The sequence below is a fragment of the Pecten maximus genome, chromosome 2 (genome assembly GCF_902652985.1).
Source record: "Pecten maximus chromosome 2, xPecMax1.1, whole genome shotgun sequence".
NCBI lineage: Eukaryota > Metazoa > Mollusca > Bivalvia > Pectinida > Pectinidae > Pecten > Pecten maximus.
In genome coordinates, this window is record NC_047016.1 from 52,330,749 (window position 1) to 52,358,671 (window position 27,923).

The window sequence follows — 27,923 nt, forward strand, 5'->3', positions numbered from 1 at the left end:
TTGGACAAGCCACTTTACCCGAATTGTGTTGATGTTATGCGACGGTTTATGTCGGTTCGTGTTCTCTGTGATATATAATGTAACACAGAAGACTGACTATTTTAACATATATATATTTTTTGATACCCAGTGTTATGTGTACACATACACAAACACACCGTCCATGACAAGAAAAGAAAATGACCTAGTCATTGAAATCTATATATAAACTAGGTTGTCAGCTACGACAGTTTGAGTAGAAGGACGTAAATTGCATAGATAATCAACGAGGAAGGTGGAATTAATCACTCTACAGAACCAGTTAACAAGTAATAATGGTGGTAAGTAATAGTTTCTGTTTGGTTGTGGCCTAAAGGATATTTATCAGATCCTGTCTTGCTTAAATGATTGTGTTATTTGTATGAAATGGGCTATCCTGATTGATATAACCGTTGTAGGGTATTACATACACCGACATAATATTAATCGATATAACGTAGTATACAAATTGAAATGGGTCATAACTTCCTGTAAAACATTCATTCTAATAAACTGCATTAGGATAAAACTAGATTTGTTTTTACACTAAGTATAACACCACAACTTAGAATAAGAATATCATATATCGCTGGTATACCAACCAATATATGTACAGTGCATTTTATCTGTTCTTGTTTATGGTCTGATTAGCTCCCCACAAGGAGCCAGGGGAGGGGGCTTAAGTTTTACGTTGTGTCCATGTTCCTGTCAGTCCATCTGTCCTTCTATCAACTAGTTAAGGCGATGTATCATGTAATAAATAGTAATTCATGGTCCATGGTTAGGGCTGTGGATCATCTAAAGTAAGGCGACTTTTCATTATGTCATATTGATATACATTTTCACTTTTGAACATTGGGCCTATTGTCTGCACTATTTGTCATCGAAACCTCTTTCGAGAGACATAGGTTCTAGTGTGATAAAATTCTGATATCACTTTAAAAACAGTAATAATCTTGAATTCATCAACATTAAAACCACTGAATTATTAATTGAATACAATGGGTCTGTCAAATATATTAGCTTTGTGAGCTAATATTTGTGTGCAAACGAGGTCTCACTTCTTAAACACGCCCACCCAATCAATATCCGGTACACGTTAATAGTGTTCTAAAATACACAACACATTATTGTAAGCATTATCTCTATATACAATGTATACACATAGGAAAGTCCAAACTGCACCAACGACGCCTGAGTAAAAGTAGATATCATAAATTATGTATAGTTAAAACTTATCTTTGTTTGATAATACGTGGTCACCTTTCATGTAATAAAATATCACACGAATCACGAGATGTACGAAAAGACACTAATAAAGAAAAGAAATAATAAGATAAAAAGTTAACAACAATGAAATTTACTTTCCAGATATTCAGCAGCTGATATTTTTTCTGTCCAACTATTCTGATCAGGCATCTTTCATATTTTGGATCGACTGTATTTGCTAGCAATTCAATAACTTTTTCACGAATTTTGTGTTTAATTTGTATAGCTAATGTGAAATAAGGACCTGTGTCATACATTGTTAGCGACACAGGCAGGTTTGATGAACACGTGTGGTAGTTCTTAATCCCTTCGTTATCCTTTGATAACTCTTTAAAGTTTATGTGTTAGTCTATTTCACTTACGTTCATTTTGTCAGCTGGAATCGAACCATGGACATGTGGCTCACTAGTCTAATGCTTTATTAGCTGATAAAATCTCCCAAGCTGAGTCAATAGGATATAATTAGACAAATGATCATAATGCGATTGATTACGAATTGCAAATTTAGCTACTTAAACGTTTATAAAGTATCATTTTAAATATTTTCAGAAACCGTAATTTTTTTTCTATGGAGGGAGGGATATTAAAAAGAAAAAAAAATGGAATCCTACGTGTTTTCAAATCAAAAACACAAAACAGACACTAAAATAAAAAAAATAAGCAAAACTTCAATTAGACAGTAATGTCAATCGGGATAAAAAAAAAGTACAAAGAATCGGAAAGAAAAAAAAACACATCATAAAAATGAAAATATCATTCATGCTGTTAAAAATTATAAGTGCCAGAAACTGAAATACTTAAATTATGTAGGCAACTTAGAAGGTTATCAAAATATCCTTCTTCGAAATGTACTGCTACAAATATCTGGTGAAACGGTTAATTCACAAAGGGTCAACTTTAAAAAAAAAAAGTTCTTGACTATATTAACTTGACATCAAATATTATAGCACTTATCGATCTCCTGCAGGAGTACGGAATTATCTTTTTCGTAACATCAACACAGCTGATATAACTAAACGATTGTTGTTGATATGTCAATGAGCCATGGTCTTTATCAATGCATGGAAGGAAAGGGTCTCCTCTCAACGAAAATTCTACCGTATGTAAGGAAGCAAAATAATGGGACACATTGATCGACAATATGCTTATTGTGTATATATTACAATTGTTTAACCGGTCATATGGGGAGTATTCATACATGTGAGTTTTTGTCTTTTGTTTCAGAAGCCGAGGCGGCATTATAAAAGGAGAAATACTGATCAAAATCGAGATCATAAAAAGCGCAAAAAAGACATTATACCACCACCAACCACAAAACAGTCGAAAAAAATAAAACTAAAGCCAAGTGATATATACCAGAAAGAAATTAAAGAATACAAAAGCATCGAAAACAAATCGTGGACTCCAAATAGCACCATTCTCATCTATGCTGCCAAAAATGATAAGCGTGAAGACCTTGAATACTTACAGTCTGCAGGAAAATTGGAAGGTGCCGTAAATACTCTTCTCGAAAAAGCACTGCTCCATGGTCATGAAGAACTGGGGAAGTGGTTCCTTCACATTGGAGCAAATTTAGAAAACATGTCCAAGCGTGTCTCGTTACTGCATTTTGCTGCTAGCAATGGATATTCGGATTTCCTAAAAGCGTTATTAGAAAAACACTCTCTAGACACCAATGCTACAGATGAATATCACGAAACGGCCTTGCACTTGGCAATAAGAAATGGTAATCCCGAAATTTGTAGATTGCTCTTACATTCTGGTGCCAGAACGGATATCCCTGATCGAGACGGTTTGCAACCATTGCATCGTGCAGCCCAGGTCAAAAACATCGCTCAAATGATTGATATTTTGTTGGAATTCAAAGCTGATATAGAGGCTATCGATGAGCACAGTAAACGTCCATTGGAATACGCGTTCGAGAGATCTATTAACAAACATGCTGCTGTATGTCATCTGATCAAACAAGGTGCAAAAGTAGGGAAAACGTTTGTATCGCAGGGGTCATTCTTCGGTAAAAATGCAGTCCAGGTAGGACATAGGCTTGGAATGACAACAACTATTTTGCGTGCAGTGCGATATAGGAATTCTGAAGTAAACAAAAAGGATTTGTCTGTTCTTGACTGTGTGAACTTGAATGGAGATATCGGATCACTCGTCGATCTACTGAAGGAGGACGGAAATATCATGAGTTTGTGTGACCTTAACACAGATGACACTACCAAACGACTGCTAAGTTATATTGAGTTTACAGGGAGTCATCGTCTTTACCAATGCATGAAAGAAAGAGGTCTTTTAGTGGCCAAAACTCCACCGTATGCTCGTAAACGAGACAATATCAACACACTGACGGAATTGCTTCGAGATAGTAATATACTGACGAATGATGTAAGAGGTATGTATCTTGTAATTCAAAAGCCAGTGTTTTGCATAATAGTACCACACTACTGAATTATAAAACTATCTGAGGTTTAATAGTTAGTTGTTACATGTGTTGTATTTTTAATTCAAGCTACTTGTGGACGTAGATCTTGAGTGCGAGATTCAGGCGGAGACAAGAATCAAAAGTTGCCTCTTTATCATGCTTTCAATATATTGTTTTAAACAACTGTTCCCTCTTCATGGTATGATTTTCTCTTCTTGCTACATCTTGTTATGGTTTTCGGTAACCTTATGAAAGAACAAAGACTTATGTTTTGTTCTCTTTGTTTTATCACTTTATACTGTAAATAGTATTACTGTAGTATATGTAAATATACGTGTGCTTGTGTGTATTAGAAACGGCTATCCTATCGCATGAAAAAAGACCATTAGGAGAGCAGATGATGGTTCTTCACTTTGAAGCAGTGAATGATGTGGAATTCATTTTAACAAGGGGAAAGGTAAGTTGATATCAACATGAAAAAAAAATTCGATCACACCTCTCATTCGTTCAATTCATTGGCTGAGCTCTTTAACTTGAGTATTCAAATATCACTTAGGAAAAGGGCTAGTTCGATTGTACCTATGATAGGATAATCCGCGTTGAAGTCAATTGTACCAGATTATACTAACGTGCATGATTTATATTTGCAGACCGAAACATATGGATACATGGATACATGGATACATAACTTTTCTTTTACATGTTAGAAGATGTTAAAGCTTCCTACTAAAACTGATATGTTGTATAGTTTTAAACATACATTTTTTCGGGTATTTATATAAGGTCTCGGACCTTTGATTATGGATTTTACTAAGGTGATTTTATTTGTAAGCCACGATAACACACGTGATTACAATGTTTTACAGTGCGGTTCAGCAAACACACTGATGAAAGACGCTAATTCAGCAGAACTGGTTGTTGTCGTATCTCCGTCCAAAGACGAACAGTCTATTCAGAAAGTAGTTGCTCTTGCTGCACAACATCATGTACATCGAGCTCGTGGTGTCTTTAAGAAGGACTCTCTAACATTCACACACATCCAAACAAGCGATTTCCTGACAGATTCCAATTTTCTACACGGAATTCGGTCGGATCTCCAATATTCAGTACTTGATTCTGAGAACAAAACTGTTAACCTCCCGGAAAAGAAACTCAAACTAACCAGGAGGAAGTCACCCTACGGTACGTTACTATTGATCGATATATATCCTTACAACAAAAAATATCGACTCCTACTGGAAAAGATTTCCATTTGAAGAATTCGCTCGATGCAGACGATGAGTTCTTTAGCAGTCAGAACGATCTTTTTGGCATGTTTGTTATTTTATAGAGCTTCGATTGATAAGACGGGGTATCCCATTTTAACAACATTCTTCAATTTTGCGAGATTTCTTTTGATATAATTTGTATACTTTATTTGTTTTCGTTCTGTTCAGGATACGGATTAATTATTTTTTCTACGTGTACAACTAATTTTGTGAGATATCAAGTCATATAAAATTGAATATGTTGTAAGTCATTATTTTAAATAATTTCTTGACAATGATTAATTGTGTCAATTTACAGATCTGCATTCCCTGCATCATCATGTTCTTCACAACAAGGTCGATGAGTTAAAGAAAATGCTACACAACGGTAAGACAATTGACGTAAATGTCAAGGATGAAGCAGGATGGACAGCATTAAATCTTGCAATTCTCTTGGGGAAAAAACAAATGGTTGAAATGCTTCTTGACCGCGGAGCTATTGTAACATTGGATATGGCACAATATCTACCAGCTTGTGTCTGTGGAGATTGGGACAGAAATGCCGTTGTGGAATTATCACCCCTTATTCTTTCGGTGCGCCTCAACCTCACCCGAATTCTACAGCTGCTGATTGAAAAGAACTCTGGTCATCCGTCCATTGATTTCTGTATTAAACTCTCATACGGATTGAAAGTGGAATCAGTGTTGTTGGAATCCGTTTGTAAAACAGCTGAACGAAAGCATCAGGCTATAGGCGCCGCTCGATTTAAGCCCACCTACACAGCCCGTATGAGTCGACCCATTCAAAGGGTTTGCCTTGGATTTTCGGACGATGTGAGTTACAAAGAAGAGAAAGGTGATATTCATGGCGTGCATATTGCTATTATGAACAAAAACATTTCCCCAGAGAGTGACTGGACAGAAGACACCGAAATGACAGAAGACGAAGAAGTCGTTTCCAAGGCTATCATTGACTTATGGGCTGACTATCTTTGGGAGCAACATTCTAATTTGAATGCAATCACTGCTGGTAGCTTAGTTAGGATAAAATGCGAAGAAATGAAACGCAAGGGACACATCATTTTACACTGTTCGCACAAGGAATACATTCCGCTTGAAAGCGAACGATTCCCAACCGAATTGACATGTGAAAAAGGAGCAATGCCTGTTGCGGTGCTTGAGGGAGAATTCAGACTAGCGCCTACAACCAATCCGCTGGCTTCTGGTTCTATTAGCAGTAGAGAGAAGGCTGCAGCAGAAAAAGATGAACCAGATCAATCCGATAACGACATCAGGTCTAATACAACACAAGATGTTGATCGGAATCGAAAACATGAAACGCACAAATACGACATTATACTACGTCCAACCACAAAACAGGAGATAAAAACAAATCCAAAGCCAAGTGATATATACCAGAAAACAATTGAAGAATACAAAAAAATCGAAAACAAATCGTGGACTCCAAATAACACCATTCTCATCTATGCTACCAAAAATGATAAGCGTGAAGACCTTGAATACTTACAGTCTGCAGGAAAATTGGAAGGTGCCGTAAATACTCTTCTCAAAAAAGCACTGCTCCATGGTCATGAAGAACTGGGGAAGTGGTTCCTTCACATTGGAGCAAATTTAGAAAACATGTCCAAGCATGTCCCGTTACTGCATTTTGCTGCTAGCAATGGATATTCGGATTTCCTAAAAGCATTATTAGAAAAAGACTCTCTAGACGCCAATGCTACAGATGAATATCACGAAACGACCCTGCACTTGGCAATAAGAAATGGCAATCCCGAAATTTGTAGATTGCTCTTAAATTCTGGTGCAAGGACGGATATTCCTGATCGAGACGGTTTGCAACCATTGCATCGTGCAGCCCAGGTCAACAACATCGCTCAAATGATTGATATTTTGTTGGAATTCAACGCCGATATAGAGGCTATCGATGAGCACAGTAAACGTCCATTGGAATACGCGTTCGAGAGATCTATTAACAAACATGCTGCTGTATGTCATCTGATCAAACAAGGTGCAAAAGTAGGGAAAACGTTTGTATCGCAGGGGTCATTCTTCGGTAAAAATGCAGTCCAGGTAGGACATAGGCTTGGAATGACAACAGCTATTTTGCGTGCAGTGCGATATAGGAGTTCTGAAGTAAACAAAAAGGATTTGTTTGTTCTTGACTGTGTGAACTTGACTGGAGATATCGGATCACTGGTCGATCTACTGAAAGAGGACGGGAATATCATGAGTTTGTGTGACCTTAACACAGATGACACTACCAAACGATTGTTAAGTTATGTTGAACTGACAGGGAGTCATCGTCTTTATCAATGCATGAAAGAAAGAGGTCTTTTAGTGGCAAAAACACCAACATGTGCACGTAAGCGAGACAATATCGACACACTGACGGAATTGCTTCGAGATAGTAATATACTGACGGATGATGTAAGAGGTATGTATCTTGTAATTCAAAAGCCAGTGTTTTGCATAATAGGACCTCACTGCTGAATTATTAAACTATCTGAGGTTTAACAGTTAGTTGTTACTTGTATTCTATTTTGAACTCAAGCTACTTGTGGACGTTGATCCTGAATGCGCGATTCAGGCGGAGACAAGAATAAAAAGTTGCCTTTTTATCATGCTTTCAATATATTGTTTTAAACAACTGTTCCCTCTTCATAATATTTTTTTTCTTTTTTTTTTCGTCGCAATTCCTCTTTACTTGCTACATCTTGTTATGGTTTTCGCTAACCTTAAAATTGTGTTGAGCTATTTTATGAAAGAACAAAGACTTATATTTTGTTCTCTTTGTTTGATCACTTGATACTGGAAATAGTATCACTGTAGTATATGTAAATATATTTGTGTTTGTGTGTATTAGATACGCCTATCCTATCGCATGAACAAAGACAATTAGGAGAGCAGATGATGGTTCTTCACTTTGAAGCAGTGAATGATGAGGAATTCATTTTAACAAGGGGAAAGGTAAGTTGGGGAAAGGTAAGTTGATATCAACATGAAAAAAAAATTCGATCACACCTCTCCTTCGTCAATTCATTGGCTGAGCTCTTTAACTTGGGTATTAAAATATCACTTAGGAAACGGGCTAGTGCGATTGTACCTATAATAGCATAATCTGCTTTGAAGTCATTTGTACCAAATTATACTAACTTGCATAATTTATATTTGCAGACCGAAACACATGGATACATAACTTTTCTTTTACATGTTAGAATATGTTAAAGCTTCCTACTAAAACTGATATGTTGTATACTTTTAAACATACATTGTTTCGGGTGTTTATATAAGGTCTCGGACCTTTGATTATGGATTTTACTAAGGTGATTTTATTTGTAAGCCACGATAACACACGTGATTACAATGTTTTACAGTGCGGTTCACCAAACACACTGATGAAAGACGCTCATTCAGCAGAACTGGTTGTTGTCGTATCTCCGTCTAAAGACGAACAGTCTATTCAGAAAGTGGTTGCTCTTGCTGCACAACATCATGTACATCGAGCTCGTGGTGTTTTTGAGAAGGACTCTCTAACATTCAAGCACATCCAAACAAGCGATTTCCTGGCAGATTCCAATTTTCTACACGGAATTCGGTCGGATCTTCAACATTCAGTACTTGTTTCTGAGAACAAAACTGTTAACCTCCTGGAAAAGAAACTCAAACTAACCAGGAGGAAGTCAGCCTACGGTACGTTACTATTGATCGATATATATCCTTACAACAAAATATATCGACTCCTACTGGAAAAGATTTCCATTAGAAGAATTCGCTCGATGCAGACGATGAGTTCTTTAGCAGTCAGAACGATCTTTTTGGCATGTTTGTTATTTTATAGAGCTTCGATTGATAAGACGGTGTATAACAACATTCTTCAATTTTGCGAGATTTCTTTTGATATAATTTGTATACTTTATTTGTTTTCGTTCTGTTTAGGATACGGGTTTATTTATTTAGCTACAACTACCTTTTTCGAGATTTCAAGTCGTATCAAGTTGAAAATCATGTTGTAAGTCATCATTTTAGATACTAACATGACAATGATTTATTGTACAAATCAACAGATTGTTATTCCCTGCATCATCATGTTCTTTATAACGAGATCGATGAGTTGAGGACAATACTACACAGCGATACGACAATTGACGTAAACGTCAAGGATGAAGCAGGGTGGACAACATTAAATCTTGCAATTCTCTTGGGAGAAAAGCAAATGGTTGAAATGCTGCTTGACTGCGGAGCTACTTCAACATTGGATATGGCACAATATCTTCCAGCTTTTGTCTGTGGAAATTGGGACAGAAATGTGGAATTATCATCTCTAATTCTAGCTGTGCGTCTCAATCTAACAGATATTGTAGAGTTACTAAGTGAAAGGAACCCAAAGCACCCGCACATGGACATCTGTATAAAACTCTCATACGGATTGAAAGTGGAGTCAGTGTTGCTGGGATCCGTTTGCAAAACAGCTGAACGAAAGTATCAGGATATCGGTGCCCGATTTAAGCCAACCTACACAGTCCATATGAGTCAACCTATTCAAAGGGTTTGCCTCGGATTTTCGGACGATGTGTGTGACAAAGAGGAGAAAGGTGATATTCATGGAGTACAAATTGCTATCATGAACAAGGAAATTTCACCCGAAAGCGTCTGGACAGAAGACACTGAAATGACAGAACATGATGAAGTCGTTTCCAACGCAATCATTGACTTATGGGCTGACTATCTTTGGGACCAACATTCTAATTTGAATGCCATCACTGCTGGTAGCATAGTTGAATTGAAGTACCCGAGAAAGAAACCCGTTGGACACATCATTTTACACTGCTCACATAAAGGGTACATTCCGCTTGAGAGCAATATTTTCCCGACTGAATTGACATGTCAGAACGGAGCAATGCCTGTTGCTGTACTTGAGGGAGAATTCCAATTAGGTCCTTACAGTAAACCATCGGTCTCCAGCTCTATCTGGGGATATCCGATAAGAATATCGGAACATATTCTGTTGAAAATAGGAATGGAGTTGTGCATATCGGATAATGTGAATAGATTAGCAAATGAAGGAACATTGGGAATTTTCGTTGACATGGGCAATCATAAAACAGGATTTATAACTTGTGCTCACCTGTTACACACGACTGACATTAAAAACGGAAAGCATCCAATATATTTCCCACAACAAAGACACAGCGCTGAGGCGTGTGCACAACCAGATCATTCTGGAGATGTATCAAGACAGGAAGAAGACATGGATGTCGATGATGAACCTGTCGATGAATATAACTGGACTATAACAAACGCGTAAGTTTATATTTGCTATTTTGTGGTACTGAGTAGTTTGATAACAAAATTGCACGGAAATATAGATATCCCGATAAATTCGTCAACTCATCCATATGGATATTTGAGAGTGCAATAGATTACTGATAAAATTGAACCACTTCTTATCACATAAATAGGCGATATATATGACACATATTAGCAGTTACAGAGCACAATTTCAATGGAATATCGAATGAGTATGTATTATATTCTAAAAAGAATTTGTAAGATTTGTTCGTCAATCAGAAGTATGATTTAATGGAGCGATTAATCAAATCATTGTAATTATATAGTCAAAATTGATGTCAGAAGTATTATATTCATATATCATTGTAATTATATAGTCAAAATTGCCACATGATGTCAGAAGTATTATATTTCTATATGAATTTTCTTACGACCAGTATCCCATGGGAATGTGGAAAGGTAGTTCGGGCTGTATTTGACACTACACTAGAAACTGGCATCGATGCTGCACTTATTGAGATCGATCCTCTGAGAGTGCCACTTGATGGATCGTTCGATTCGATCAAAGACATCCATCTCAAACATGCTGGTAATATATTGGTTTATGTATAATATACCCTTAATTGATTTAATGTTCAATACTTTAAATGTAAATTCATTTTAACGTAAACTGCATGAAAAAACGTCTTCGTTGTCCCGAGATTTAAGCTGTACTATCTAGATATGCTCTTCTATCGCAAATCAGCATCGGGACCGATAGTGATTTTGATTTCGAGCTGTGAGGTCACTTTTCAATGTCGAGCGAGAGAAGTACTAACCCTACGTACATGGGTTGTTTAACTTGTTGTTTAATTACGAGAACTGGTAGTTAATAATTCATTAGAGTTATAGTCTAAACCTACCATTAACATTATCCAGTGCATAAAAAAATTTCATTGTATTTTTACTTTTTTTAGTGATTATTCAAGATATGGAAGGTAAAAAATGTTGCTACAATTGATTTGTAAGACAGAACAAAAACCAAAAACAACCCCCCCCCCCCCTCCACACACACACACACACACACACACACAAAATAAAATATCCTCGAAATATCCTGTCTGAAAAACAACCCTGTCTAAAAACTGTTGAACATTATTTTGAAAGAAATGATTATTCGTGGAATGTATATTCTCTGCACAAAGAAAATATTGCTGTTTCCTCATTCTCTAAATATCAGCAGTCATCGGATGATTTCAGAATGTTTTGACAGCTGTATCTGACAATAAACAACAACAATAAATAAACAAATAAAAAAAAATGAAAAATGAAAAACATTCACACCGAAATATGTATGTTAAGATCGCTTGATCTATACAAACAGTCTTTTAAGACGTACTGACAATCAGAAAAACAACCATAAAACAAAGAATCTCCATTAATATAATAAGCGAAGTTGTTCACGGCTTACTTTATTCTCGGTATCTAGTGTCTAGTGACTAAACATGTCATATCTAATTTTTCCTTAAAAGTGGAACGTGTTTACCGAGAACTTCCTGTTACGATCGATCTCTTAGATTATTTTTTTTCCCATTTTCATATAATGAGTAGGCTAAAATGGGGGAAAAATGATAATGATAATCACAATGAGTAAAGGTTGTTCGTTTCTATTTTAGTACATGTCTAACTGATGTTTAAACAAACGATACAGAAGGTTATGACTAAGATATGATATCAATTTTGATATTTTTAGCATTCAACTGGAGACATCCACCGACATTTACTTCAGGGAAACAAGCAGATACGGAATACCTTAATTTGATGGGTGAGTAGTGTACGTGACAGTGGTGTGTTTATCGGTTTTATTAATTTTATTGAATTGCTTATTTTTTTTCTCTTTAACGATCGCTATTATGATAGAAAAAATATGTATATAAAAAAGATCGAATTGATTAGTAGCAAATTTATATTATTCACTTTAAAAACATTGTGTAAGCACATTGTTTAAAAGAAATTTTCTCTCTTTTGATTAACACCAAAGATATATTTATATCTAATAACCTTAGTGAAGAGGTATTTTGATTTATAGATATTTACTTATTAGTTGGCTACATTATCATATATATGGATTATAGTGGCAATGCACGTGATGTATGTTTAATTTTTGATTTACTATTATTTGCTATCTTAGCTTCTTCAGAACGGCCAATTAGATGCATGAAGGTCGGCGTTAGTTCCGGCCTGACTGTTGGTTTTCTGACATGTAAACATGGCCAGGTCAAGATGTCCGATTCCGATCCTCTTGGGATAGAAAAGGCTTCTCCTCATGAATATATACTCAAAAACCAGTTCGTCATTACCGGATCCCGACGTAAGCAATTTTTTGAGCCCGGTGACTCTGGATCAGCAGTTTTTGTCATGAAGGGAGGCAGAGGACAGTATTATCCAGATGCTTGTCTAGGAATCGCGATTGGGTTTGTCGACAACAACAGAACTTTTGTTACTCCTATTGGAAACATTCTCGAGACATTGAAGTCTGAAGATTCATCTCCACTCACACTAAAAACTTTTGAGTAAGAATTCAAATATTCCGGTGTAGTGTTTTAGACTGTATGCATGATTAATTATGCTACGTTAACGTTATTGCATAACGTAATTCTTGTAGCATAAGGCAAATGATGCAAAATGTTATTCGAGATCTAATTCACCTAAATCTGTTGTCGAGGTTTTTTTTAGTTTTTTGTTTGTTTTTGTTTTAGAAATAGACCCAAGTTAGTTCCGAAATGTTGGCCTGTTTTTTATTTCACATATCACTTACACTGGTCGTTTTGGTGCTTGAATTACAAGGAAAGAAAAACAACGCGTTTTGATGATGCATCTAAAATCCAATAGAAAACATGCCACGTGTAAGTACGTGGTACGAACTCATCAAAACATTGTGTCCAGCACACAGTAAAGCACGCAAATTACTATTTTCAAAATTTTTGACATACAGTTTTTAAGATGGTTTTGTTGAACTTTTATAACGTCAAACTACAATTAACACATTCCCACAATTATGTATCTTGCATTAAAATAACAATCCATTTTAAAAAGTATTTAAGCATTATGATACTGGATTTACAAAATATCAAAGTTATCATGAAGTTAATATTATTACTTACCGTTATTATGCTAGTCAAATGCTACTAATTCACGTTTTTGTCTGTATTTTGTATCTTAATAAGACTGATCTATGTTGATAATTATTATATGTGTTTTCATATACAAAATGAATGTATTTTTCTGTGTATTGCTGTTCACAGTCAAACGATGGGTGCCAATTTGGGTCTTCTGGTTGGGCTTCAAATTCGTAGTCGGTCCAATCTTAACAAGTAGGTCAGGGTGACCCAGTTTTATAACTGCTACTTATGTTAATGATAAACTTCATTTTGTATCTAAACATAGAAGAACAATTCATTTATCATGTAATTTTCAGAAATATTTTGCAAACCATAGAAACAAAATTAAAAAGCAACTGTAGGAATGAAAAAGTAGGTGATTTGAGGAAGGTGTACTTTTTGACATCTTAAAGTCCAACAACTGCTGAGTTAGAGCTGTCCATACTGCAATATTAAAGGATTAAAATATATTGCAAGCAGGATTGTTTGAAATCAAATTATGCATATGGAATTATCTTAAACCTGTGTAGTACTGATGGACATTTTGGTTAACATAACTGATGTAATGCTATTCCTTGTGACATACCATTAGTGATTATTTTGTTAGTGACAATGCGGTTTGTGATGTGCACTGTGCCTCATAATCCAATTATTAGATATTATTTGCAACACAGTCACGATGTTTCACAAAATCTGAGATGTTAGTGTACTTTCTTGATTTGATATTTGATTGTGATCAGTGTTGTTTTACAAGTACAGTTTGATTTAGATAAATACGGGCAGTGACGTGCGCTTGTTGTAAAACTAAATGTGTAGATATGAAGTTAGACTGAGTTGCCCTATGAAAACAGACAAAATTTTGTCATTCTTTACAGCAAACATCAAACAGCAAAAATGAAACCTAAGTTTAGATGAGTCAGTCGATGTGTAAAAAATTAGACTTAGACATATCTAAACTCAATCAAGCATCATATTATATCATATTGTTGTTTTAAAATTGTGTTTATTATCAATTTTAATTGACACACAATACTTTTCTCTCTCTTGGTTATACTTATTATACCTCCTTTATATATAAAATGTCTTTTTCATGGGATGAAATTGATCGTGCATCAGGCTGACAAAAACACGGTATCGTCTGCTCTTGAGTGAGTTGCCCCATCGTGTTGTCGTTATTCGGACCCTCTGTTACACGCCGAAAAAGTTATTAGTCTTTTTCGAGTTCTAAGTGCAACAAGAAGGCAACAACTATGGCGGCGTGTTTATTTCGATATGAATAACACGTCCTTAACATTCTTAGAAAGCAACAAGGTCAACTTCAGTATGTAAAATATTCCAGAATAATAAACAATATCGAATTTGAACAATTTTAACAAATTATGTTGCTCAAATACTCATTGTATGATCAGTTTCAAATGTTTTTGTGATAAATCTGATATGTGAATTAATATGTTTTCATTGAGTTTAAAGAATTTCGGAAAGAATTCATTTGATATATATATTTTTTGATATTAGTTCTTTTAAACCACTACTTCATGATTCAAGCGAGTTAAGAAAAATGGGTTGAGCACTGATTCCTTTCCTGAGAATGAGAATGGTTTGATGATGCTTTGGCCGATAATAACATAATTTTTCTATGCTCGATTTCTATGTAAAATGGTATCTTGGCGTTTATAGCGCTATATAGATTGGAACGTAATAATTTAATCACATGTAACGTTTATTTAATGCCATGTACATGTAGTTGTAACCGATATTGAAATAAAATGATTATATCATAAATGTAGGTACAATTTTTGGAGATCAGAAAACAAATTGTATAGCAATAATGTTATTTAGTGTTGATATCGCTATCAAGATTGGTATTATATGTTTGTACCGTTTTGGAGATATCTGAACAAAATCTGAATCCATGTTTGATGTTGCGAACCGATAATAAAATCACGTGTTTGTTCCAAGAAGGAAATCAGAAAATGATGTTTTACAAACAGGATGTTGCGTGTTGATAATTTTAATTTCAAATATTTTTTCTGTGTAATAATTTTAATTTTTTTTCACAATTTTATTGGCTTAAATTGTGACATGGGATTCCACATAAAAAGTATACTGACCAGCTGTGCAAAAAAAGGTTGTAAGAAAAACTGGTTGTCCAGGTATTTTTTAAAATATTATCTGAATTACTTCCCCTTGGTATTGGCTAACAATGAATTTTAACAAGAAGTAACACGTGGAATGCTACTATATCATTCATAGTATAATAAATGCACTATGTATAGATGTACTGTCTTAAAAGTGTGTTATTTAATAGTAATGTTTAAATATTGAATTATGTTTGAATGCATATAAGTATCTGCAACTGACATTAAAACAGCGCAATTGTAAGTTTATATTTCGCCTTTGATGAGAAAATAAAATACATGACCATATGACAGGTTTATGTGTTTTCCTCATTACATTAAGTCAAAAAGAAATGAATTGAAACTTTGAATATTATTTCTAGTTTTTAAATTTTCTTTGTCACAATCCGGAGAGAACAATTTGTCAAACAATTGTAATACAACATATAAATATCACCTGCGTACCAGTAAGAAATACTACAACTTTTCATCATTCTATAGTGTACACTTTTTCTAACCTGAAATTCAATAATTGTGTAACTGGCATGGATTTTCTCTTTGAAATAACTAATATTTAAATGAAAACTCAATTTCCAACATTGGTGGTCTCTACATGTGTAACCGTTACATTACTTGTCATCAAATTTTAACTCAAACTCGTTGTTTAAACTTCGTATCGCATGTAAAGACAATGTCGCGCCATTGTTTGTCATCGTCCACCTCCGTGATTGTGTAGATAAATGTACGTAACACGAAGTCATGGTAAAAGGTAGATAAATAAATGAATATAAAATCATCGATAGATAACAAACGATTATTTATTGATTTTTGTATACAATACAATAACATTTAAATACATAAACAAATTAATGACGAAGTGGATTTAACGTACACGTATTTCCCCAAAAGTATTAAAGGGGATAAATAAGTATGATCTATTTGGAGTCTAAATGAGCAGTCTTACATTCATTGAGGTTATTGGTTTTAAATATTAAAGTATTGAAATTAAATTGAGCATAAGCATATCAATAATATATGTATACAATGTATATATAAGCAAATTTTACTGATACTGAGCGAGTGTACAGATATTTTTATTTATTGATGCCGTTTAAAATGTACGTTTACATCGTGAACCTTGACCTGGATTCAGTTTAACCACGTCATGTTGTGCTATGTAAGACATACTTGTCTCGGAAACGACAGTGACTAAGTCAAGCGAGCGATTGATACACGGCTATAAACAATGTTTTATTCAATGGATTCCCAAGCGTCACATTGACAAATATCTGATGATGACGTGGTATCTGTACGCCATGACCCTTTAAGGATATTCGCTCACTTGTATCAATGATGTTTCTAACCTCCATAGAGTTTCTTTTATCAATATATTTTGCTTTCGACACAAACAACGTACCATGTACAGGTCAAACGTGTCATAACATTTCAAGACCGACTGCTCCCATCTTCGGGTGATTCCGTCATGTTTTACGATATAACCCGAATGCTTTTGGTTGTATAGTAATGACTATATGGTCGAACGACAACTTTGGTCAAATAGATAGACGTATAAGACTGAACACCGCCATTACGATCACCATGGTGACGTTGACGACGACGGATGTAGCTGACGAGATGCGCTTGTGGGTTAAAACTCCCGCCACAGCGTCCCACTGACCGTCGTTTTGATTGGGCGTTAACCCTAAGACGTCACACATCATTTGGTAGATATGAATGTTGGCGAACCCTTTCACCACCACGTTTTGGCTTATATCTGAAACAGCAAAATATTAAAGATATAAACTAGGACGTGCCTCGGATAATTAATTATCGGTACAATTAGTTCTGATAGGTCCTATAGTTGAGTTTAATTGGAAAAATTACCTTATTTTGTAAATATAACTTGACGGCAGTATCCCCCATTTAAATACGCCGACATCTGAAAGTTGCTCTCATGGTATTTTTTGGTTCCATCTTTTTTTCATCATTAATTTCATATTTTATCGTTATCGTTTTACATTCGATTAAACATGAATCTTTGCTTTAAACATTCAACGTCGTAGTGTACCCGATATTTGTTAATTTGCAGTTTTAAGCTTAGGTGTTCCCATACCCACGCGACAATACAATGTGTCTGGCAGATATAACTAACCAACATACCCGGTCCAGTGGCGAGGAATATACCCTGCATATCAGTCTCATTGTTGTCAAAACCATGTGTCCCCTGCATCGGCCCGGAACCAAAGTAGGAAAAAAATCGAGGAAGTAACGGCTGAAACAAAAATGACAGACAGAATCGTGAGTCTGGCCATTGATTCCCGTACAAAAAGCAATGTTAACTTATCATGACTTGTGTACAAGTCCTACATAAAAGGGTTTTGTTGACTTGTAGAATAAATGTTGTCTGGTGAGGCATGATCATCATTATAACAGCAGTCGAGAATGTACCGATTTACAAAAAATTGATTTAATTAATTCAATTACAAATATTAAAGAGGCTTACCCGCAGAGAGATCAGAAAAATTGGCTAATAGAAAAATATTTTTTACACATGACAGATTGTTGGAATTGTTGAGTTTTTCATTTTATTTTCCTTATAAAACGCTGAAAAGTGATATTAAAACCTCATTTTTTAAATATTATTTATTTAATCGCAACCCGCAATAAGTCCCCGCTATAAAGTGGAGTCTAATTTGATTGACACATCAAAGAAACAAGCACGTGCACAGTGCCGCACAGTGATAACTTCAAAGGCAGCGGCGATTTACAAAGAAGATTTGCCGTTATATTCCATACATTTCCCTCTCAGGTTGAGTTTTAAAACGTCTTTTAAATACATATTCTGTAATTGTTTTCAAGAAATAAAGTCGGAAAGCCTCTAATTTTGTCACATAGAAACGTGTACTGAAGTTTATTTAGTGATCGGAGATGTGCCGTTTACCGGTCCGTCTGCGGGTAAGCCTCTTTAAATTGGAATCAGTATTATCTCTATTGATAATAAAAAAAAAAAATTCAGTTCATGTTTAAAGAGAGATAACTCGTATGATTACTGGGTGTACCTACCGTAGTGATGTACCAGCCATTGGCGGCCACCAGTAAGATAGGGGACGTCCGGTAATGATTACGATAATACCATCTGTCCGGGATGTCCGCCTTCTTCAGAACGGTCAGGTATGGGTTGTCCATAGCAACTAGATCACTATACACCTGTCAACCAGCAATAGCATCAGAGATTTGTTTATAAAAAATAATAATAATGTTTCTGAAATGAACGAAACCTTCGTTTGTGACTAATTATTGACATTTTACAGGCAAACACCTTATTACGTTGCGTGTTACGTCATTACGTAATCATACTTCGCGATAAATCAAAGTCATACCGCGAGTTAACCAATGAGCGATAAAATCATTGTTTTTTTTAAGATAAATAACAAAATCTTCAATTTGCCACTAAACCTTCCCATGTTCGTTTAAATATTAAACAACTGAACTACATAATATTTGGTATGAAGCTTTAAATGCTTTGCGGATGTTTTTAGTATATATCGGCTATAGCCGTGGTTTATTCTACGTGTGTTTGTTTTACTGATAGATCCCGTTGTCGACAAATAGTCACATGGTCATCAGTCGGTGGTTCCCTGTAGTAGCGGGTGACGACCTCTATGAAACAACATGGGGGCCAGTCGCATGCTTAACAGAAATGTTGACAATAACAAACTGGAAAACGTTAATTTCCTGAAAAATGCAAACTGCGTCTAAGGGATCGAACCGCACACCTCGGAACTTCACCCGGAATCGTTCAGTTCGCTGTTTTGCGGCGTTAGCTGTCAAGTCCCGACCCCCTTAACCACAGTATAACGCTTTTTTCGATCAATATATCATTACAAAGATGCATTTACATATAGCTAGCTGGATCCTATTGTTTTACCTTAAGCATTGACAGTGTAGATATGATACATGTACGTACCTTACTATAGATTAAGTACATACTGTACCTTGTCTAGTTTACCGGGGTTAGGCCATATGTAGACGTTCGCACCCGCATCGAGTACCACTCGGATGTCCTCTATATCTACGTAATCTGTAATGTTGATGACTCGAGTCTCGCTCACTTCTGTCATCCCGTGGTCGGAGAAAATCATGATGTTGACGTCATCGCGAAGATCACGTGACTCGAGCTCGTCCAATAACTTGTCCATTTCAGCGTCAATCTCTTCCAGTTTCTGATTCAGCTTTGCTGATGACGGTCCATACTTGTGTCCATATTTATCTGGTAGTTCCACGTATATACCTGATCGGGAAAATGATCCATTAGTATTTATATGATGTGTTGACTGTTCAAAATGAATCTATTTCTCGATAAAATTCTCCTCATCCCTTCTCCTCTATTCTGCCTGAAGACTTTATCTCGCCTCGAAGCCCACCATTTGTTTGCTAATTTTTTGTGTCAAAGTAGATGTTTGACTAATTCGGATTTAAGTGATACTTTGTCATATTTGTTAAGTAAAAAACGAAATGACTTACAGGGAACTTTTGGTTTTTCTTGATAAACCGGTATTTCAGTAGAACAGAGAGATCATCGTACCGTTTACAAGTATATCTGGAGCTAAACACTGACATCAAAGTGTAACAATTTCAATGCTTCAAATTTTTGCAATTTTACCAAAGTGAAATAGATATATACACTAAAACAGACCTACAACGTCCGCGGATCCGTTGGAGAAGAGTTCCAGGCCCTCGGCTATAGCAGCCTGCATGTCCTTTAGTTTCGGGTAAGACAACATGGGGTATTTCTTACAGTAGGTCGGGTCCACTCCCCGAATAGTCACCTCACATCCGGGCCAGGAGTAAAAGTAGGACCGTTTTCCCTGGGGAAAAAAATGCTTACAGTATCGGAAAAGAGGATAGTATTACTGCCTAATTTGCTTCATGCTCTTGTCAATCGTGGCTATGTTGGCGACGATTTTGAAATTTAAATGAGCAATGAGCGCATTTGGTCCAGTCATACTGAGTCTTTATACACTCGATGTCCCCAGACTTGAACTTCAGACTGGGATATAGATTATATGAAGAATAAAAAAAATGCAGGGATGTTAAATACAGAAAGTTCGTAACCAATTATCTAGTCACAGACAGGGAGCAATAATTACGACACGCATGTCCCTGAATAAATACTGCGGTAAACTTAAATCGTGAGCATGCGGTTAAATTAAATCTTGAGCATGCCGTAAATTAAATCGTGAGCATGTCGTAAATTAAATTTATCCATTTGGGAGTCGATTATCTTGAACTTAGATTGATAAAGAGTACCTTAGCGAGGTTATACTAACACCAGTAAGATGACAGATGAATATCCGAACGCCATTGTTTATTGTCAGGCTATGTTGGACCAAAACAGGGGGTCCGAATATATCGATGAGTAAAACATCCTAAGAAGAGATTTGGCAACCGATATACACTTCTCATTACTCCTTTACAGCAAAACCTGATTGTGTGTTTTCCTTAAGATAGGCAGGTTGTAGAGACTGTTGAGTATTATAGTTCCACACAATGTTCTCAAGTTATTTTCACCAAAAAAGATTTTATCGGGATGTTAAAATTGTCGTTAAATTGTGATTAGCCTAATCACCTTTTGAACAACTGGGGCATGGGTACAACACACTTAATTAAGGCCTAACTTGACATATACTGACCTGTTTCTCGGCGGTGACCCACAGCGGCTCGCCGTCATCCCACCAGTAGGCGTGGTACTGGTCCCTATTAACCCCTATCAGGAAGGATTCGTTGTGTTTGGTGTCAAACATGTAATTCCCTACCATTCCATGATCCTCGCAGTGTAACCCTGTAGACCGTAGCGATATTACAGATCAAACCAGAGTCACAGTTCGTTATGTTAAATTACCATTTTAGAGAAGAACAGAAAATGATATTAAAACGGATAACACCGACATACAAACGAAGTCATAACTATAATTAAAACTCGACAAAACGAGAGCAAATTCAAACATTATATAGATTAGTATAAGAATGATTAAAATGCATAGAGCGCATGACCAGGTGTTCCCAATTTAATCAAAATTAGATGTTCATTGTCCACTCCATAAACTCCGTAGTTTACAGAGTGGTAATGATATAACTTTAGTAAGAACCATGTGTCCCGGAAGAGTAAACGTCCTCTGTCACATCGACGACATCCATCATACAACTGATCAATGTTGTAGTGACAACGGAACCACTTGGAACATCAACAATCATTCAGCACGTCCGACTTCATATCGCACAAAAAATAAAATATTTCCCCTATGCGATGGTGATAACGACCAATGTTCTTCATCAACCCGCATCTAACGAAATCTTCTTAGCTTTCTCACAAGTAGTCGACATCTGTCATGGCAATCGTGATAATACGAACATGACCTTTGATTTCGAATCAACTGGGGACAGGTGAACAGAGTAGGTAGGGTACAGGTTAATTTATCATACAGTTTAGACGTAAGCTGCCCTGCCATTACTGGCTATTTTGTAAATATTTACATTTCGTGTGTGTGTGTGTTTTTTATATAACATTACAATAAACTATCGTTTACAAGTGTTTAAACATCAAATTGACCGGTGCACACATGCGCAATTAGTTTGAATCCACAATGACTATTTTCATTGCTGTTTTGACCTTTTCCCAATAAAATTAAAATGGGATATGGTTGATTAAACTAAGTTATAAAAAAATCAAATGTTTGAAATATCGTACAGGAATCGGAAAAATGATCTTACTGTGGAACTATATTTTGTTCATTCCTGTAGTTGACAACGTTTCCCGCCAAATTTGAATCGGCTGTTTAGCGATTCCTTTGGTTTTACGTTGTTACGTCTATTTATATAACGCAGAAAAAAAGAATGCCGATTTAATTTTTTATAACGTTAAAAAACACAGGTTGAAATATAAATATAAGAAATGATTCTTGTTTTTATCGCTTACAGCAGTGTAAACTGCATTTTTACAGATATTTCAAAAGGACACACTATGTCCGGTTAAAATACTCCACCTTGACATTATGCCTTCCTGCAAAGGTCAGATATATAACTTCGCTTTTACATAATGCATTTCTCAAAAATCTCGAATATCAAATATGACTTTACATGGTTTCATACTCGTTCAGTTCATGATCCTATAAACCTGAACAGAATTAACGTAATATGTAAAACAGCGTATAATAAATTCAATGTATTCCAGGCCCCCACAAGGGATCGAAACCGGGACTTACTTTTCATTCCGGCCAGTATTTACCGGGGCTTACTTGTCCTTCCGGCCAGTATTTACCGGGTTTTACTTGTCCTTCCGGCCAGTATTTACCGGGGCTAACTTGTCCTTCCGGCCAGTATTTACCGGGGCGTACTAGTCCTTCCGGCCAGTATTTACCGGGGCTTACTTGTCCTTCCGGCCAGTATTTCCGGGGCGTACTAGTCCTTCCGGCCAGTATTTACCGGGGCTTACTTGTCCTTCCGGCCAGTATTTACCGGGGCGTACTAGTCCTTCCGGCCAGTATTTACCGGGGCTAACTTGTCCTTCCGACCAGTATTTACCGGGGCTAACTTATCGTTCCGGCCAGTATTTACCGAGCTTTACTTGTCCTTCCGGCCAGTATTTACCGGGGTTAACTTGTCCTTCCGGCCAGTATTTACCGGAGCTAACTTTTCCTTCCGACCAATATTTACCGGGGCGTATTTGTCCTTCCGACCAGTATTTACCGGGGCCTATTTCTCCTTCCGGCCAGTATTTACCGGGGCGTACTAGTCCTTCCGGCCAGTATTTACCAGGGCTTACTTGTCCTTCCGGCCAGTATTTCCGGGGCGTACTAGTCCTTCCGGCCAGTATTTACCGGGGCTTACTTGTCCTTCCGGCCAGTATTTACCGGGGCGTACTAGTCCTTCCGGCCAGTATTTACCGGGGATAACTTGTCCTTCCGACCAGTATTTACCGGGGCTAACTTGTCGTTCCGGCCAGTATTTACCGAGCTTTACTTGTCCTTCCGGCCAGTATTTACCGGGGCTAACTTGTCCTTCCGACCAGTATTTACCGGAGCTAACTTTTCCTTCCGACCAATATTTACCGGGGCGTACTTGTCCTTCCGACCAGTATTTACCGGGGCCTATTTCTCCTTCCGGTCAGTATTTACCGGGGCGTCCTAGTCCTTCCGGCCAATATTTACCGAGCTTTACTAGTCCTTCTGACCAGTATTTACCGGGGCTTACTTGTCCTTCCGGCCAGTATTTACCAGGGCAAACTTGTCCTTCCGGCCAGTATTTACGTGGGCGTACTAGTCCTTCCGGCCAGTATTTACCGGGGATAACTTGTCCTTCCGACCAGTATTTACCGGGGCTAACTTGTCGTTCCGGCCAGTATTTACCGAGCTTTACTTGTCCTTCCGGCCAGTATTTACCGGGGCTAACTTGTCCTTCCGGCCAGTATTTACCGGAGCTAACTTTTCCTTCCGACCAATATTTACCGGGGCGTACTTGTCCTTCCGGCCAGTATTTACTGGGGCTTACTAGTCCTTCCAGTCAGTATTTACCGGGGCATGCTTGTCCTTCCGGTCAGTATTTACCGGGTCTTACTAGTCCTTCCGGTCAGTATTTCCCGGGGATTACTTGTCCTTCCGGCCAGTATTTACCGGGGCGTCCTAGTCCTTCCGGCCAGTATTTACCGAGCTTTACTAGTACTTCTGACCAGTATTTACCGGGGCTTACTTGTCCTTCCGGCCAGTATTTACCAGGGCAAACTTGTCCTTCCGGCCAGTATTTACGTGGGCTTACTTGTCCTTCCGGCCAGTATTTACCGGGGCTTACTAGTCCTTCCGGCCAGTATTTACTGGGGCTTACTAGTCCTTCCAGTCAGTATTTACCGGGGCTTACTAGTCCTTCCAGTCAGTATTTACCGGGGCTTGCTTGTCCTTCCGGTCAGTATTTACCGGGTCTTACTAGTCCTTCCGGTCAGTATTTCCCGGGGCTTACTTGTCCTTCCGGCCAGTATTTACCGGGGCTTGCTTGCCCTTCCGGTCAGTATTTACCGGTTCTTACTAGTCATTCCGGTCAGTATTTACCGGGGCTTACTAGTCCTTCCGGCCAGTATTTACCGGGGCTTACTAGTCATTCCGGTCAGTATTTACCGGGGCTTACTAGTCATTCCGGTCAGTATTTACCGGGGCTTACTAGTCCTTCCGGCCAGTATTTACCGGGGCTTAGTAGTCCTTCCGGTCAGTATTTACCGGTTCTTACTAGTCATTCCGGTCAGTATTTACCGGGGCTTACTAGTCATTCTGGTCAGTATTTACCGGGGCTTACTAGTCCTTCCGGCCAGTATTTACCGGGGCTTACTAGTCCTTCCGGTCAGTATTTACCGGGGCTTACTTGTCTTTACGGTCAGTTCTTGCCGGGGCTTATTAGTCCTTTGAAATTTTTCTCATGCTGTTATAGTCTTTGAAAATATTTAAATTGTCGCTGTTGTTTACGGCCATAAAATAGATTTAAGGTAAATAGTTTACTAACATTCGATACAAACGTTCTGACTCATGACAAATTAAATTACAAATTGCCCCAGGGGTGAACTGTGCCAGCGGCAACATACATGTACACTTATCTGTTCATGTACATAACATCGAACAAATAAATGTGTTTGTAAGACAACGCACTTAGTCAACAAACTGCATGACTTTAGGGTAGTGCTGACCACAGACTGACGCCGACACTATTTCAAATCTCGTTAGTTCTATAATTAAATATTGTACACACATTATATGACATCACACGAACAGTATGAGCAGTCTACAAAAAGGTAATAAAACTCATGTTGCATATAACATCCAATAATGTTATTTAATGTAATATACCCTGGACCATTTTCATTGGCTGAATCATTAAAAAAATGATTGTGACGTCATAAGATGGACAATAACGTGACGTCATAAATTGCCATTTGTACCACAAAATGGCTGTCTCTGCTTGATTTTGTCTTCAAAGTTTTGATATTATAGCCTGTCACAGTTAAGCTTAAGAATGAGTTATATGATAAAAGCATTTTAAAGATATAATTTCATATCAGGTTTCGTAAAACTCGTTTCGATGTTTTTATATTTGCTTGTGAAGGTTCGCAAAAATACGAACTTCTATGACTCGTTTCATAAAATCGTATATGTTAACACTCATATAGGATCCTATGTTTATGTTGGACCTGTCGTCCGTAGGCTTTTTAGCTCATGATCTGTAAAATCCCGATATCCAATGTCAAGTGACGTCATCATTACATTGCGGATAAAGAATCTTTTCTACCCCGTATTGAAATATTGTTGTTTTTCATCATATAATTAATTATTTTCCTTAATTAGATTAGTGTTGTGATAATATGATCAACTCCTACATTCTGAATCCGCGTAACGTATTTTTTTTTTTAACTTTGATGACGTCATTCATTATTTTTTTATAATAAAACAAATTAGTACAAACTAGTTTAGTTTAAACATATTTTATTGTATCATAAATATACAAAGGGATCGGGCACAAGTTTTCCAACTTATACAAAGACCTTTCCCAAAAACAGTATACAACACAAATATTTACACAAGATGACATTAGAATTAACATAAAGTGGTTTTATTTTTGAAAATATGAGTAGAGATAGGGTGATAATAAGAGGGAAACGGAGGAAGAGAAATTAGAAGTCTCCTACATTTACAATTTAATTTACATTTTTTTGAAGAATAATTAGAACATTTTTAACAAGAAAGTTTTCAAATATTATTTTTAGACAGAGTGAGTACAAACTAGTTTCACGATTCCACAATCAAATGTACATGTATGTTATGTACAATGTAAATAAAAATAAAATTGATTCATACATAACAAACCTGTAGCGTAATATGTTCAACTGACAATATCAAGTTTGTTTAAAATCTTAAACAACAAGTTGGCTCATTAGAAAAGTTTTGAAAATACCATTTTTTTTCGAATATTTCTTCCAAAATGTTTGTCAAAGAAAATATTACATTTATAATTTTAAAATCGTATTACAATACAGACTAGTGTAGCGTACAACACAGAGTATATTTCATAATTTAAATATATGAAAGCAATTACATTTGTAAATTAAATAAATACCTGTCATAATTGAATAGTAGTTGGGATAGGAGAGAGAAGGAAAATCCGGGAGAAGATATTCCGCCCTGGCTCCCTCTCTCATCATTCTTCGGAATCCGGGAAGGTTTATTTCCTGCCGATCAAAATAATCCCAACGAAATCCGTCCAACAAAAACAGAAGGAGTTTGTTATCCTTTGGTACGGCATGCATAGCGACAGATCCGAATAAAACACAATATAGCAACACATGGAATACGTGTATGGTTTTAAAATATCTCAAACCTGCCATCATAGTTTCTGTACAGCGCTATAAGTAAACCACGTTTACAATCACTACATCAAAATGTACTGTCCATGTGCAGCATGGCGATGGAAAAGTGCGGCTATTGTACACGGCACTTGATTTACAATTATGAATATATGACCATGTTTACAAGTAAGATTCTATATATCAAGCTTGGATAGTGGACAGGTAGATATATTGCCCTGGAGGGTGACTTCCTGATTCTAGTCCGCTGCGACACGTGCACCCTGTCCGAAAGTCCCGGGGCCCGGGTCGTATGTATACGTAGCTTGTAGATATCCTTACTCCGGGTATAATTACGAGCTGATACAACACATATACATATAACTGTCCCTACATGTCGTCAAGGCATGTTTGCGAGGGAAAATAATTCATGCATGCCTCAGATTTCTACTGTATAACTGTGATACAAAGAGAATGGCACATCGAATGTAAACATTTTATTTTTGCAACATAAAAAGTTTGTGAAACACTTAACATACCTGTCTTCTTTCCGAAATTAGTTTAATAGAATGACAAATCACCTTGTAATACTGTAGGTTTGATTGTGCGTTACAACGGATATCCCTCCAGTAGACTGCATTAAACTCTCATTAACCTGTAAATTAATGACGTCATTAGGGCCTCAGGCTGAAAGTCCGGGCGCATATCTTGTTACAAACCGGCTTCATGACGGTCGTTCATTACAACCTGCATGAAGGGCAAGTTTTTATCAACTTAAAAGTTCATTACGGTTCTCACGGTCTAGATCTTGAACCTTTCTCAAAATAAAGACTATTTGTTGAAGAAATTTTAGAACAAGACAAAAACGGACCAAGTTAAATGAAGGTTAAGAAACAAAGACTTTACAGTTTACTGTTCTAAGGAAATATATAAAGGAACTGAAGTCATTAGTAAAGGGAGCCCTATTGATAACAAGCTTTAAAGAGGCTTACCCGCAGAGAGATCAGAAAAATTGGCTAATAG

The 27,923-nt window shown here is 36.8% G+C and overlaps 2 protein-coding genes across 2 annotated transcripts; one reads left to right on the forward strand and one right to left on the reverse strand.

Annotated features, from left to right (window-relative positions):
• Positions 1-209: 209 nt before the first annotated feature.
• LOC117343755 lies at positions 210-15,838 on the forward strand. The gene is made up of 11 exons (XM_033906244.1): positions 210-320; positions 2,512-3,682; positions 4,066-4,169; positions 4,579-4,894; positions 5,279-7,414; positions 7,844-7,947; positions 8,355-8,670; positions 9,045-10,281; positions 10,707-10,858; positions 12,002-12,073; positions 12,440-15,838. Exons 1-11 carry the CDS (start codon positions 315-317, stop codon positions 12,823-12,825), a joined length of 6,000 nt encoding a protein of 1,999 aa, XP_033762135.1. The 5' UTR covers positions 210-314; the 3' UTR covers positions 12,826-15,838.
• Positions 15,839-16,326: 488 nt separating this feature from the next.
• Positions 16,327-27,256, reverse strand: LOC117322451 (glycerophosphocholine cholinephosphodiesterase ENPP6-like). The gene is made up of 7 exons (XM_033877370.1): positions 26,675-27,256; positions 21,220-21,368; positions 20,223-20,394; positions 19,522-19,817; positions 18,590-18,733; positions 17,687-17,798; positions 16,327-17,300 (listed from the first exon to the last, which is right to left on the reverse strand). Exons 1-7 carry the CDS (start codon positions 26,943-26,945, stop codon positions 17,080-17,082), a joined length of 1,365 nt encoding a protein of 454 aa, XP_033733261.1. The 5' UTR covers positions 26,946-27,256; the 3' UTR covers positions 16,327-17,079.
• Positions 27,257-27,923: the final 667 nt, after the last annotated feature.

Coding starts and splice junctions, on each gene's coding strand:
- LOC117343755 (XM_033906244.1), top strand. Junction 7,948..8,354: donor TCATTTTAACAAGGGGAAAG/GTAAGTTGGGGA, acceptor AATGTTTTACAG/TGCGGTTCACCAAACACACT. Junction 10,859..12,001: donor CATCCATCTCAAACATGCTG/GTAATATATTGG, acceptor TGATATTTTTAG/CATTCAACTGGAGACATCCA.
- LOC117322451 (XM_033877370.1), bottom strand. CDS start 26,945: ATGATGGCAGGTTTGAGATATTTTAAAACCATACACGTATTCCATGTG. Junction 21,369..26,674: donor CTACTATTCAATTATGACAG/GTATTTATTTAA, acceptor TACGGTCTACAG/GGTTACACTGCGAGGATCAT. Junction 20,395..21,219: donor GGGTCACCGCCGAGAAACAG/GTCAGTATATGT, acceptor TTTTTTCCCCAG/GGAAAACGGTCCTACTTTTA.